This window comes from Oryx dammah, unplaced genomic scaffold, assembly GCF_014754425.2.
Source record: "Oryx dammah isolate SB20612 unplaced genomic scaffold, SCBI_Odam_1.1 HiC_scaffold_22, whole genome shotgun sequence".
NCBI lineage: Eukaryota > Metazoa > Chordata > Mammalia > Artiodactyla > Bovidae > Oryx > Oryx dammah.
This window is the reverse complement of record NW_024070206.1, coordinates 21970305-21983807: the sequence shown is the minus strand read 5'-3', so window position 1 is coordinate 21983807 and position 13503 is coordinate 21970305. Positions and strand designations below refer to the sequence as shown.

The following is a 13503-nucleotide window of genomic DNA, read 5'->3' as shown; positions in this document are numbered from 1 at the left end:
TGTGAATGCCGGCTGTTGTCATTATTCTGTAGTTGCAAGTAATAAAAGGCCAGCTCACACTAGCTGAAGCTGCAAAAGAAAAGGTGGCAGCATTTGCTTCAGATGTGCCTTAGAAAAGAGGTTCAAAACCTCCCCCAGGATCTTTGCTTCTCCTTGGCTTGAGGATAGACCAGATCAGATTTGTGGAGGCAAGGGGGCTGTGTGCAGCTTCAGGCCTGTATTATCCTCACAGAGAATGGAAAAATTCTTTTTTGGAAGATCTGGCAGAGGTCCCAGGGGAGTGGCCCAGCTTTGGTCCTATTCCTATCCCGCCCCCAGGCCTATGTCACGTGATACACACTGAGGAACCCACGTGTGCCCCATCCAGACCCAGGGCCTGAGGAGAGTTCCTACGTGAAGACACTTAAGAGTGGTTCCCAGGATCAAGAAGAAAGATGAATAAATATTATGTATTCACATTGTCTTATGGCCAGCAGATGCCAGGGCAGAGATCAACACTGTCCTCTCCTTCCAACACAAGTTTTATTACTACAGCTATTACTTAATTCAGCCTGACCCTCCTTTTTTCAAAGGCATTCTAACAGGGCTGTAAGTGCATACGTTACACAGCATTTAAGTCTCTCTTTTTGTGGCCATTGAACTGCTCTCATATGACTTTGGAGTTCTCCTACTTTCCTGAGAAAGGCACAGGAAGGTAGTGGCCCTGTAATTTCATCTTATATTTGCTGTATAGAAAGTGAGGATGGAATAGACAAGGGCTTCTTATTCATTCGGTAGCCATTTGAGCCCACTTTGTGCCAGATGCTGTACCAGTCTGCTAGCAGGCTTCTGAGAACCCAACCAGAAATGACCAATCCAGAATGCCATTGTTGTGAGTCAAGACTTCCTCTTCAGAGACCATGCCAGGATTCTGGCCTAGTGATGCCAAGGCAGTGGGCTGTCTGTGAGTTTTCTGAACTAGAAGATAATAATAACTAGGGACATCACTGAATAACGTTTCGGCTAATAAACATCAATTTCTTGCTCTCTGCCTGTGCCTGCTCAGTTTCAAAGGACTGTCTTGGAATCAGTGCATAATAAAAGGAGCATATGAACATGATGTGTGCAGTGATTCTGCATGATATACTCTCTAAATCCTGGCCAACAACCCTGTGTGTTGAATATTGTCATCTCATTTTACAGATAAGAAAAATCAGATACCAAAGAGATTAAATAAAGGCTCCTAGTTCTATGGCACTAAATGGAAAAAAATAGGGTTTACTGGCATGTCTGCCTTGCTTCAAACCTTGTAATTCAAACCTACAGTTCAAATCTTGTAATTAAGATTACACTCTCAATGATTTTTCTCCAGACCCAAGTGGCTCACTTCAGGTCATGTAAGTCTTAATGAACGATGTAGTCTGAGACCTATTTAAGGACGGACTCATCAATATGAATTTGAACCTTCCTGTTCTCATCACAAAATCACAGGTCCATTTGTTTGTTAACTTCAGGGAATAAGACCCCGCCCCCTTATTTCCATGCTTCCTGAAGGTAAGTGTGCAGCCTAAGGCAATCTAATGCAATAGTCTGAAACTCCGTGTTCTGAGAAGAAGGAAGCAAGGATGGGAGAAAGGGTAAAATCGGTTCATTTTACAAGAAACACCGACTGAGACAAGTCTGTGTTCTCATTCCTGCCCCAAGTCTTGTTCTTTAGCTTGACCATCATAATCCTGTGACATTCCCACGACCGTTCTAAAACATTCTTCCTTGTTTCAGAATCAAGTATTTTTGTGGTTTGTAACCAGAGAACTCTTGTAATAAATCTTCCCTCCCTGTTGGCAGTCCCACAGGCTGCATCTGTCCCCAAGCCTCTCACTGTTGTGCGCTCTGTCACCAGCTCAGCGACAGCCTAGTGTCCTTACTCCATCGCTTTCCAGATCGGGTGGTCTGTGCTGCCCGCCATGCCTGCTAATGAGTTAGGGAAAGTGAAAGTCGCTCAGTCCTGTCCGACTCTTTGCGACCCCAGGGATTACACAATCCATGGAAATCTCCAGGCCAGAATACTAGAGTGGGTAGCCTTTCCCTTCTCCAAGGGATCTTCCCAACCCAGGGATTGAACCCAGATCTTCCGCACTGTGGGCGGATTTTTTACCAGCTGAGCCATAAGGGAAGCCCGTGAGTCAGGTAACTTACCTGTAAGGAGGAGCTAGTGGCAGATGGAGCTTTCCTCAGCTTCCCCTCTGAGGCACTTACACAGTTCCTAAACTAAACTTTTCAACAGCTGTTTAAAATGCTTCTTGGACTTAGGATTCTGTTTGGAGCTTAGCATCGACAGTTATAATCAGCTTCCATCTTTCCCAGACCACAGTGTATATATACTCTTCTCTAAAGGAGCAAAAAGCACAGGAGATGTAGCCCAGGAGACCTGAGAGAAGAACACACTATGGAGAAGCCAGGAAGGACCATCTACAAGCACAAGTATTAATACATCCTGGTTCTATCCTGTTAGGAACCTGCCATGGATTTCCCATTTGAACTCCTCATTGGGCATTCAGATCCCCCCAGGGCCCGGCCACTGTATTCAGCTTCATCTCTAGCATTCTCTCCTTTACTCTTGTTTGTGTGTGTGTGTGTGTGTGTGTTAGTCGCTCAGTCATGCCCGACTCTTTGCGACCCCATGGACTGCAATCCACCAGGTTCCTCCATCCATGAGATTTTCCAGGCAAGGATACTGGAGTAGGTTGCCATTTCCTTCTCCAGAGGATCTTCCCAACCCAGAGATCGAACCCGGGTCTCCTGCACTGCAGGCAAATTCTTTACCGACTGAGCTACAAGGGAAGCCCCCTTTACTCTTTATTCTCCAGCAAAGCTAAACTAAAGCAGGCTTCCCTGATGGCTCAGATGGTAAAGAATCTGCTTGAAACGAAGGAGACCCAAATTCGATCCCTGGGTTGGGAAGATCCCCTGGAGAAGGGCATGGCAACCCATTCTTGCCTGGAGAATCCCATGAACAGAGGAGCCTGGTGGGCTACAGTCTATGGGGTCGCAAAGAGTTGGACACGACTGAGCGACTAACACTTTTCCCTGAATGTGCCAACTTGTTTTTTTTCTCTGTGCTTTTTTTTCCAGTCTAATCTCTCTCTCTGGAATTGCCCTTCTTCTCATCCCCGCAACTCCAGTCACCTACTCCTGAGCTGACCAGTTATTTATCTTTTAAGGCCCATCTCTAGCATTACCTCCCTCCTCTGGGTTCTGTGGAGACCTACTTCTTCAAGCCCCACTCCACCCCCTGCAGGGACTGTGCTTTCAAATTCTTCCTCATTTTTATATTCTTAGTGCTTAGCATTGTAGGTACCAGTGAGGTTGTAGGTTCTTACGATGGATGGATGGATGGATGGATAAATAAATAAAGCCTTTGTATAATTGCAAACCACGGTGCTGTAGAAGATATTTCATAGTGCAAATCTTTTTAGACCAAAGCTTCACGTCTGTTCGCTTCTCCCACCCTGCCTGGCTCTATTAGTAGTGATCCATTTCCAATCAATAATGATGCAGTTTATCTGTAGAAGTCACTTAAGCCACTCAGTTAAGTCATTCCCAGTGGCTCAGTTATGTCCATCCCATAAATAAACCAAGTCTTGGCCTGGCTGACAGGCTGCCTTAGTGACACAGTGCTTCACTGCTTCACAGTGACATTGATCATGTGACGGTGCTTCATGTGATCGCACAACTGGTCAGAGAATACAGAATAGGTGCTGAAGGAAAATAGGTCCTGATGTCTTTTAAAAACTAGATGCTAAGAAAACATAGGAAATTCAGAGTAATCTAAAAATTGTGTGTCCTCTTGAGAGCATTCAGAAAATAAATCTGTATAATTAGTGCCAATAAGTTTTAAAAAATATTTCAGGGTAGAAATTTAAGAATTATCAGCTGACTTAGTGACAAAGGGATTACTCATGACTTTTAAATACTTGTAAAATACTTGTTTCATTAAAGTATTTCCTCTTTACATAAATGAAATTTTGCATTCAGTTCAGTTCAGTTGCTCAGTCGTGTCCAGCTCTTTGCGACCCCATGGACTGCAGCACACCAGGCTTCCCTGTCCATCTCCAACTCTCAGAGTTTGTTCAAACTCATGTCCATTGAGTCGGTGATGCCATCCAACCATCTCATCCTCTGTCGTCCCCTTCTCCTTCTGCCTTCAGTCTTTCCCAGCATCAGGGTCTTTGCCAGTGACTCAGTTCTTAGCATCAGGTGGCCAGAGTATTGGAGTTGCAGGTTCAGCATCAGGCCTTCCAATGAATATTCAGGACTGATTTCCATTATTTTGCATTAATTCCCCCTACTTTTATCCAATTTTTCTAGAGGATTTTGAGGAAATGGTGAACGAGTGTGTAAGGTGGAGTTTTGACAGAATTAGCACGTTTCTCTAACATGGTAGGTAAGAACTGTGCCTTCATTTCCGGCAGTACAGCTCTGTTGGCTCTGAAACCTCAGACCCTCTTGCTGGGAGACCAGCAGTCAGCATTGCAGGGACTCCCGTAGCCACAGCTGTCTTCCTGTTCTGGTGCTAAACGACCATCCCAGCAGCAGTTTTGCCAGATAAGCAGCCACAAGAGACACTTTCCTTTTGTCCGTGACGAACTCCTGCATAAAGGCCCTGTGTTATTGCCCTTCCTGGTGAGGTCGGCTATGCAGGGCTATGTACATGCTTCATAATCTTGCTGCCCTGTCACTTATACTTGGCACCCAGAGTTCGTGAGGATTTTCCAGATAAGCTTCATTAATGTGAATTAAATCTGACTCATCCCTCAGTATAGGTTATGAAATACCTTTGGAATTCTGAAGAGTAGTCTTGAAGGTAGAACACAAATGATGCTTCTAGAAAGGCTGAGCTGGAGGACAGGTAACAGGGGAGGGGGTAGGAGAGAAAAGGGATCCCACATCTGCTGGCATTTGTGACAAGCTCAGTACCAGGCAGGATTGGTGTTTGGCAGATGCTGTTTCATGTATCTGACTGTCTGTTAACTCTTGGAGATTCCCTGCTTTTCAAATTAAGAAATTAAAACAGGGAAAAACTAACACAGAGAGTGAGTAGCAAATCCATAATTCAGACTCAGACTCAACTCTGTCTGACCCTCTTTGGTCGACCAATCTTCCACCTCTGTTTACCTGGAAAGTGCAGACTCTTTGTGCACCTGTAGATCACGTATGTCACTACCCTCTAATGCCTCAAACGTGATTCTATTGACAGCTTTACAAGGCAGCACGAAACAGTGAATTCTAGGAGCAGTTGGTAAACTATATATTATATATATGTGCATGCACGCATACATCTCAATTGTGTCCGACTCTACCACCCCATGAACCGTAGCCCGCCATGCTCCTCTGTCCATGGGATTTCCCAGGCAAGAATACTGGAGTGGGCTGTGCAGCAAACAAGCATTTTCCCTCTGCTGTGGTCCCTAGTCTAAGTAAACTGGAAATGCTACTCCTGTGTGCTGAATGGCCGCTGTCTACCATAAGGGCAATATATCAACCCAGTTCCCAGATAGAGAATCTTTCCCAGGGTCCCTGGTCACTCCAGGGGCAAATCAACGGTCACATTCTTGTGCGGTCATCCCCAGCCCAGTGGTTCCAGCAAGTCAAACATGTGACTGCTCCGTCCACAATCCAGACTCTACTAGTTCCACAATCCCCTGTCATTCCGAAATCCAAAAAGCCCTCAGGTCTGGAAGCTTTTCTGTAACTCATTTTGACGGTAAAACCCTGTTCAGGCCGGGACTTAGCTGGCGACAGAGCACCTGACCTGACGGGACTTTATTTATCGTGTGTACTTCTTCCTCGTGTGGGAGTCTTCGCACGCGCCTGTGGATGTGCTGCTGCTTCTGCTCACAGGGCACCGCCTAGATCTCGTGGGGCTGCTTATCAGGCAGGGTCTGGGGTACTCGGCCCCGGTGGATGAGCGGAGTTTGATAAAGGACTGTCTGTAACTATGTGGGTGGGTGAAGGACCAGCAGAGATGCATGAGGGCAGGAGGGAGGGATTATGTCATAAAGCAGGCTCTGGTAACGCCCCAGGTGTGAAGGGCCAGACAGAGGCAGAGTTCAGGAATCCAGGGAGAGAGCAAGGGAGGTCACAGTCAAGAGTTCTGGCCGGCAGCCGAACCTCAGAGAAGAGCCTGGGAAATACACACACCCTGGGTTTCCCGTCTCCCTCGACTCAGTGGACATGGGTTTGGGTAGACCCCGACAGTTGGTGACGGACAGGGATGCCTCCTGTGCTGCGGTTCATGGGGTCGCAAAGAGTCGGACACGACTGAGTAACTGAACTGAACTGAACTCGAGATCTTCTGCTGGTGCCTCTGATCACACCCTACCTGAAGCCAAAGCCAAGAGAGCTCATTGAGGCAGACCAGAAAGTGAGCTGCCAGCACCAGGAGGGGTGTGAGGGTGGCGAGTAGATCTAAAGGGCAAAGGTGAGTATCTTGTGCAGCGTATCCTGTAATGAGGCTTCCCTGGTGGCGCAGTGGTAAAGAACCCGCCTGCCAGTGCAGGAGACCCAGGAGATGAGGGTTTGCTCCCTGCGTCGGGAAGATCCCCTGGAGAAGGGTATGGCAAGCCACTCCAGTCTTCCCGCCTGGAGAATCCCATGGACAGAGGAGCCTGGCAGGCTACAGTCCATGGGGTCACAAAGAATCGGAAACGACTGACGACTGCATGCAAGCATGTATCCTATAAAATCTAATACATGTGCCCCACCAGCTTTATGAAACCCCCAAACTCAAAAATGCTTATAGAGTCATCATTTATTAAGTCAACAGCACATACCCACATTCAAAAAATATTAATACATACAGGTGAAACTTTTTTTTTCTTCAGTGCCTGTTCTCCAGGTGAGAATACTGGAGTGGGTAGCCATTCCTTTCTCCAGGGGATCTTCCTGACCCAAGGATCAAACCCAGGTCTCCTGCATTGCAGGCAGATTCTTTACCACCTGAGCTATGAGGGAAGTCCCATAGAGACTTATGAACCACTTATGAACCACTTGGCTACCCTGAAAATTGGAACTGTTGCATTCAAGAGTGCTATCTCATTCACTGATTCATCGATTTCTGTGTTCACTCAGCAATATTCATTACTGAGTCAGGACTCTGCAAAACATGGGCTCCGGGATGTAGCAACAAAAATGTGACGCTAGCATTTCTAACAGCTTACAACTTAGGAAAAACAACTTAGGAGAAGACACTGACTTGTGGCGGAATAGTAATACCACCCTGGGTTAGCAAAGTTTCATCTCAAACCTACCTCGTTGCTGTGGGCTTCCCTCTGAGACGATTTTGTGGCCACGTCTGGACTCAGTGGGGAGCACTCCTCTGCCCTGTTGGCTCCCTGTGATGAGGGTCCAGGAACCGAGCATGTGCTCAGCGCACACACAATTCTGGCTGACTGTGCTTTCGGTGCATGGCAAGATGGGGCGGTTCCCACCACAGGAGCAGGAGCAGCCTCCTCAGGAGGGCGGGAGGAGGGGTTCCTTTGAATTTGGAACACCTGAGAAGACTTCTTGGGGGTGGGTGGGTGGTTTTAAGGATTTCCAGACTGGGAAAGGACAGGGAAGAGCAAAGGCAAGGTAAGAACTTGAGAAAGGCTGGTGTAAGCCGTGAGGCCTTGGGAGTGCACAAGTAGTAGGTGACCAGAACAGAACAAAGAAACGGTTCTGAGGGACTTGGACTTAATTCTGCAGCAAGTGGGTTACAACTGAGGGTTTTTAGTGGGGGGAGGTGGGGGAGGGTCTTGTGTTTAGGGAAAATCGCTCTTCCAGCGCTTGGAATCTGGGGGAGGGCTGAAGGGAGGGAAGATCACTGTAACCCAGGAAAGAGACGGCGAGGCGAGAACAAGGACAGCAGTGACGATGATAGAAGGAAGGGCTGGCAGATACTTTGAGAAAGAAATGACAGCTGGGATCACTGTTTGGAGGGAGGAGCCAAAGTGACTCCAGGGTGTCTAAAATACGAATGTTCAAGAGAAAGCAGAGGAGGCCCCTGAAATGAGCATCAGGCAGCTCTCTGCCATGTTGGACCTGAGTCATGGCCAAAATATTTCCAAGGAAATACACTGCAGGTATTTAAAATTGTGAGTCTGTTGTTCAGAAACGAGCAAAAAGTGCCAAGGAGAAATCCCATGCCTGGGAAAGTTTCCGCTACTCTAAGTCCTTAGGGTAATTCCAAAAATCGAAAAGCTGTAAAAGTCACATTTTAAAAAAAGTTTAGTGTCAAAAGTTATTTGGTGACAAACCTGACCTTGATAAATATAAGACTATTGGTAGAACTTATTTATCCCTCAGGGTCATTTATTTGCTGAAGAAATAAAATATTTGAATACAGTGGTGCTGTCCCAAACTGCACGAGACAGGTTTCTAAATAAAATGGATTTTTGTTGTTGTTGTTTTAGACATAAAGTCATGTTCCACTCTTTGGACCCCATGGACTGTAGCCGGCCAGGCTCCTCTGTCCATCAGATTCTCCAGGCAATACTGGAGTGGGTTGCCATTTCCTCCTCCAGGGAATCTTCCAAACCCAGGAATTGAATCCGTGTTTCCTGCTTTACCTCTGAGCCACACGGGGAAGCCCCACTACCTACCTTACAGGATTGTTCAAAAAGCTAATGTATAGGATCAGTAAATGTTAGTCATTATTATCCCACCTTTTAATCAACCAAACATTTTCTAAAAAGCCATTTTGGATTATCGTTTGTTTTTGTCTTCCTAGTTTCTGAAAGGCCAGTGAAAACAAATGTCTCCCTTCCCGGTGAAAATGAAGGAAGCAACAGAGAGAACCAGCATGTACTTGGTGAGATTACGCTCTGGTTCAGGGATACAGAAACAGACCCTGAGAGGTCGCCCCTCAGTAAGGGGTAACCTAGGTTCCCAGGGGAGAATAAGTGCCAGCAAGTCAAGCGCCTGGACAGGGTGGGCCTTTTTATAGGGTGAGAAGTTTTGTTTCTCTTTTTCATCGGTTAGAAAGTGTTCTTTAAAGATGCATTTCAGACCCCAAATTTCTGAATATGCCACCTCCCTGCCGGGTACTGGACCCCTCTTCAATAACCGCCTCTGGGAAGAACATGCTCTCTTCGCCTAAGTACCAAGTCTAGTTTTCCGACATGCCTAAGGCAGTATCTGAATATGATGGGGATGGGGAGGAGCGCAGGGACGAGGGGCCAGGCAGAGTTTGGTGGTTGTGGCACCCAGGGTGAGAGAGGTGCTCAGCCTGTCGCAGGAGGGCGGTACCTGCCCCAGAGGCAATCAAGTCCAGTGTAACCGGACTAAGTAAACAGCAACGTAATCCGCTTCTTCAATTTTTGATGTGGATGCTTTAAATGAGAGAGTCCCTTCTCCCTCTCCTCCCCACGCTGGAGGCGGCCCCTCGGCCGCTCAGCACGGGCTCCCAGGCGCGGTTTTTTCTCGGCTCCAAGCTGCCGAGCAGGAAACGCTCCCGGCCGCGGGATAAACCTCCGGCTGGAAGGGGTGGGGGCGGGGGCGAGAAAGGGGAAAAGGGAAAGAAACAAAAGCGAGAAAAACTTGACCCGAGCGGCCAGCGCGAGCCCCCGAGGATCGCGGTGGGCTTCCAGTTTCCCAGAAGCGGGGATCCCACACCCCAGCCAGCCCCGGCCCCCCGCCTCGCCCTCCCCGTCCCAGCCCGCCGGGCTGGTGGGCGTGGACTCGAATCCATGCTAATAAGCTGCGCGGCGGGCGGGGCGGCGAGCCCGCGCCCCTGACAGCCCGGCCGCGGGAGGAGCCCCGGCCCCGGGAGCCCGACGGCCGCGCCTCCCCGCCCCGCCGGGGACCGGGCCGGTGCGCTGGCCCATGCTGGTCCCCGCCTTTGTTCTCCGGCCGGAGCGGAGCCATGCGCGGCTGACGATGGAAGTGGAGGACTCGGGCGGCGTGGTGCTCACCGCCTACCACTCGTACGCGCGCCCCCAGCCGCCCAGCCCCGAGCCGCGCTGCGCGCCCCGGGCGACCGCCAGCCTCCCAGGCAGCAGGTACCCACATCGCCCACCGGGCACCGGTCTCCTGGGCTGGGGGGTCGGGGGTGGTGGTTTCACAGGCAGCTGGGTTTTCCGCCAAAGCAGAGGACCACCATCGTCAGATTGTGGTTTCAAGTTTTGGTGGACGCGACGAGTGAGCCTGTGGTTCTTTGTATTGTCCTCTGAAGACGCTGGCCAGGAGAGGTTAGCAGAGTTGTGTTCTGATACAACTTGCTGGTAATCGTTTCTGCCAGATTCATCTATTGAACTATTGGAGAATTAAAAAAAAAAAAAAAAAGTGAAGCAGCAGGAGAAAATAGAAAAGAAAGTAAAATGTATTATCCTAAACCAGCAAACACTATCGAGAAATTTTTAGTAACATTTCACATTAGCTAAAACACAGATGGAGAGATTCTCCAAAAAGGAAATCTCGGTAGACCTTTAAAAACTTGTAGATTTTAACTTGTAGATTAAAACACACACACACACACACTTTTGAATGTATACATACACTGGTGTCACTGTTGTTTTATTGCTAATGTTGACTGTTTATAAATGCAATTCTAATTTTCCTTTGGGTCAAAAGAGGTCTGAAGGCTTTTCACTACGTGCATTTTAGATTTCATAAATCAGGGATCTAGCTTAATTACTTTATTGGTGTTCATCTATTTGATGCAAGATCAAGGCTGGCAAGACTTCTGTTAAGTAAACGAATGTGAGACCCTTAAAAAGTTACCTTGGATGCTCAGATATATTACACTAGTAAGTGAGATGGTATAGTATTTGATGTCTCTGACACATATTTAGGGGAAATAGTATTTGTGTAAATGTGACTATCTGCCATGCATCCATTGAGCAATGGTTTTCTTTACCAGTGGGGAGTTTGAGTGGTGTGCTTTTCTGCATGTTTATTTTCAGTAATTTTTTTCTCTTGCTTTTATCTTTAGTTGTGATAAGGATTACTTATTTCCTAATTTAATGGACTTGCAAGGTTTTTAGCAGATTATGACCTTATTTCAAGAAGTATCCTCTTGGCTAGCATCCATGAGAAGAACAACCTGCATTGGCATGAGACCTGGGCTGGGCTTGGCTAACAAAGAAAATATCATTTCTTTCAAAGAGAGTAGGTTGAGTGAAATCTAATTTTTATATAAAGACAACGAGAAAATAACATTTTTTTCCTTCCAGTTTTAAGAGCCGTACACATTATTTTAAAGGCTAATTGAAGGTACAAACATGCGTTTGTCTTTCGGGTATTTTCTTTTCTAAGCATGACGGTCAACTCTAATCACTCAGATTATGAGTAACTAAATAGACATACTGGTGAGAGGTGGGGGCCGGGTTTGCACATTGCTAGCTGGTCCTGATGTGGCCGCCCCCGTCTGTAGCCCTCTGCAGCTGTCTAAGAGTGGAGCCAGATCATGCCCTTTGGGCTATCCGAAATTACATCCCTTTCCAAAGCAGACTGGAGAAGTTCCATCTGCTCAGCATGCGGTCTTCTGGGATAATAATACACGAGAGCAGGAGTTGCCTATCCCAGCTGGTACTTTACCGTACAGTTGCCAATTAGACTTATGTTGCCCCAACTTTGCATCTTTGGTGACTGCCCTGCACCCCCTGTGGGGGAACCTTTGTGTCCCTCACCCTCTGAGGCAAGAGATAGATGACCCCTGGCCCCTGGAACCAAATTGTGAGAGAATAGCTCAGTTCCTCGGTTCTCAGTAACAGCAATCCAAAGGAGGTCCCTGTTCTTACAAGGAGCCCGAGGACACCATCAATCATGCGTCTGATAACAGAAATAATCAGGCCTGAATTATTAACCTTTGACTCACTAACTACTGATCAATACTCCCTTTCAAGCCAAGGAGCAAGAATGTATTGTTCCACTTATGAAGAGAGCACTCTCTCTTTCAAGAGTACCCTCTCCTTGAAATTGCTTACATATGTGTAGCATATTTGTGGAGTAGTGACCAGGCTGGCACTAGGAAGCATGGGCTGTTGTATCTGATTTCCTGAGTATCAGCATTCTTTAGCTCTGGGTAGCATAGTTTATTTCAGAGCAAGTCATCTGCTTATTCTCCAAGCCTATACTTCATCTGACTTTATGTGCTTTTCACTTTTTTTTCTTTTGGCCTATTTTTTTCCCACTAAAATATAGTTTCTCTCCCTTTCTCTTTCTCTCGCCCTCTCTTCTATTCTCTTTTCTTCACTCTTGTATCCTGAGTGCCCAGATCAGTGTCCAGCCACTGCAGGAGCTCAGTAAGTTAATGAATTCCTACCAAATGGCCAAGGTAAAATGGGAGCATTTTTAACAGCACGAGTCAACCTATTTGTACCTACTATGTCCCAGAAACACAGTAGGCATTAGTGATACAACGATGAATGAAATAAGAGCCTGCCTTGAGAATGAATGTAGCCTTGTACCTTTCAGACCAGTAGGATTTTTAGAAAAAAGTTGGAAATAAATGGCAACATTTCAAAATCAAGATATGAACTTCAGTTTCCCATTAAAAAAAAAACCCAAAGGATCCAACAACTCAGGCCTCCACAGGCTGAAGCTGCGTGGTGGCTTCTCCATTTCACACCTCTCCCTGTTACTCTTCAACACTGAAGATGGGTGTCCATTGTAATTTGGCAGGCGGGGGGCTGCCCATTTTATTTTATTAAAGTATCCAGTATAAAGTACTCTTGCCAGTTACTCAGCCTTGGGGTCAGATTGCCAGTCTGTGTTCATCACTTACACCTTTTCCTACCATGTGACCTTGGGGAGCCTGCTTCAGCTACTTAGACTAGTGTCTGACACCAAGGAAGCATCTGATTGATAATTGTTAGCTGTTTTATTGCTGTTACCACTTTTAATCACAGTTGTTGATGTCAAGAGGAGTAAAATGTTTTTGATACCTATCTCCCATACTTACTCATGCAGGAAAGAGACTCAAGTACTAAGCATTTGTTAGGAGAGAAAGAGCAATTCCTTATTTCACAAACATCTGTATTTACATTCTGTTGTAAGGATAAAAGAGAATGAAGGATTATAAATTCTCAGTTCTGTTAAAACAGATGGTTGGAATTGTCCTTAGAAGCATGTGATTTTTAGGAAGCTCAGTTCTTAGACCTTTATTCAGAATCGAGAGTCAAGTGTATGTTCAAAATGATTTCACTTAGAAAATGAAAATTAGCTGAAGATGAAGGTAGATATTTTGTTTTTCAAAGATTTCCTAAATTATATGCAAATAACATATACAACATTTTTTTTTGAAAGTACAGTTTAAATGACCATGAGTATTTCTGATGTTTTTCCAAAGATACCATAAACTTCCTGAAAGAGGACAAAAACAGAGTAGGAAAAAGAGCCAGCTGTTCCTCAAAAACAAATAGAGAAGCTCCCCAAGGTTATCCTAGGAATTCTAATTCTATGGCAATGTTAAAACTTTTGTCCAGGGCATATTGTTTCCTAATAGCATAACTATTCGTCCTAATGGGGATGATTTGATTAAAC

At 46.3% G+C, this 13503-nt stretch overlaps 1 protein-coding gene across 3 annotated transcripts in view; it reads left to right on the top strand.

Moving 5' to 3' along the window:
• Positions 1 to 9767: 9767 nt before the first annotated feature.
• Positions 9768 to 13503, top strand: part of ARHGAP28 (Rho GTPase activating protein 28) — a 142380-nt gene continuing 138644 nt past the window's right edge. For all 3 annotated transcript variants that reach the window (XM_040264651.1, XM_040264652.1, XM_040264654.1), the window contains exon 1: positions 9768 to 10019. In XM_040264651.1, coding sequence (XP_040120585.1) covers positions 9844 to 10019 — 176 coding nt within the window. In that variant the 5' untranslated portion in view covers positions 9768 to 9843. The remainder of the gene's footprint in view (positions 10020 to 13503) is intronic.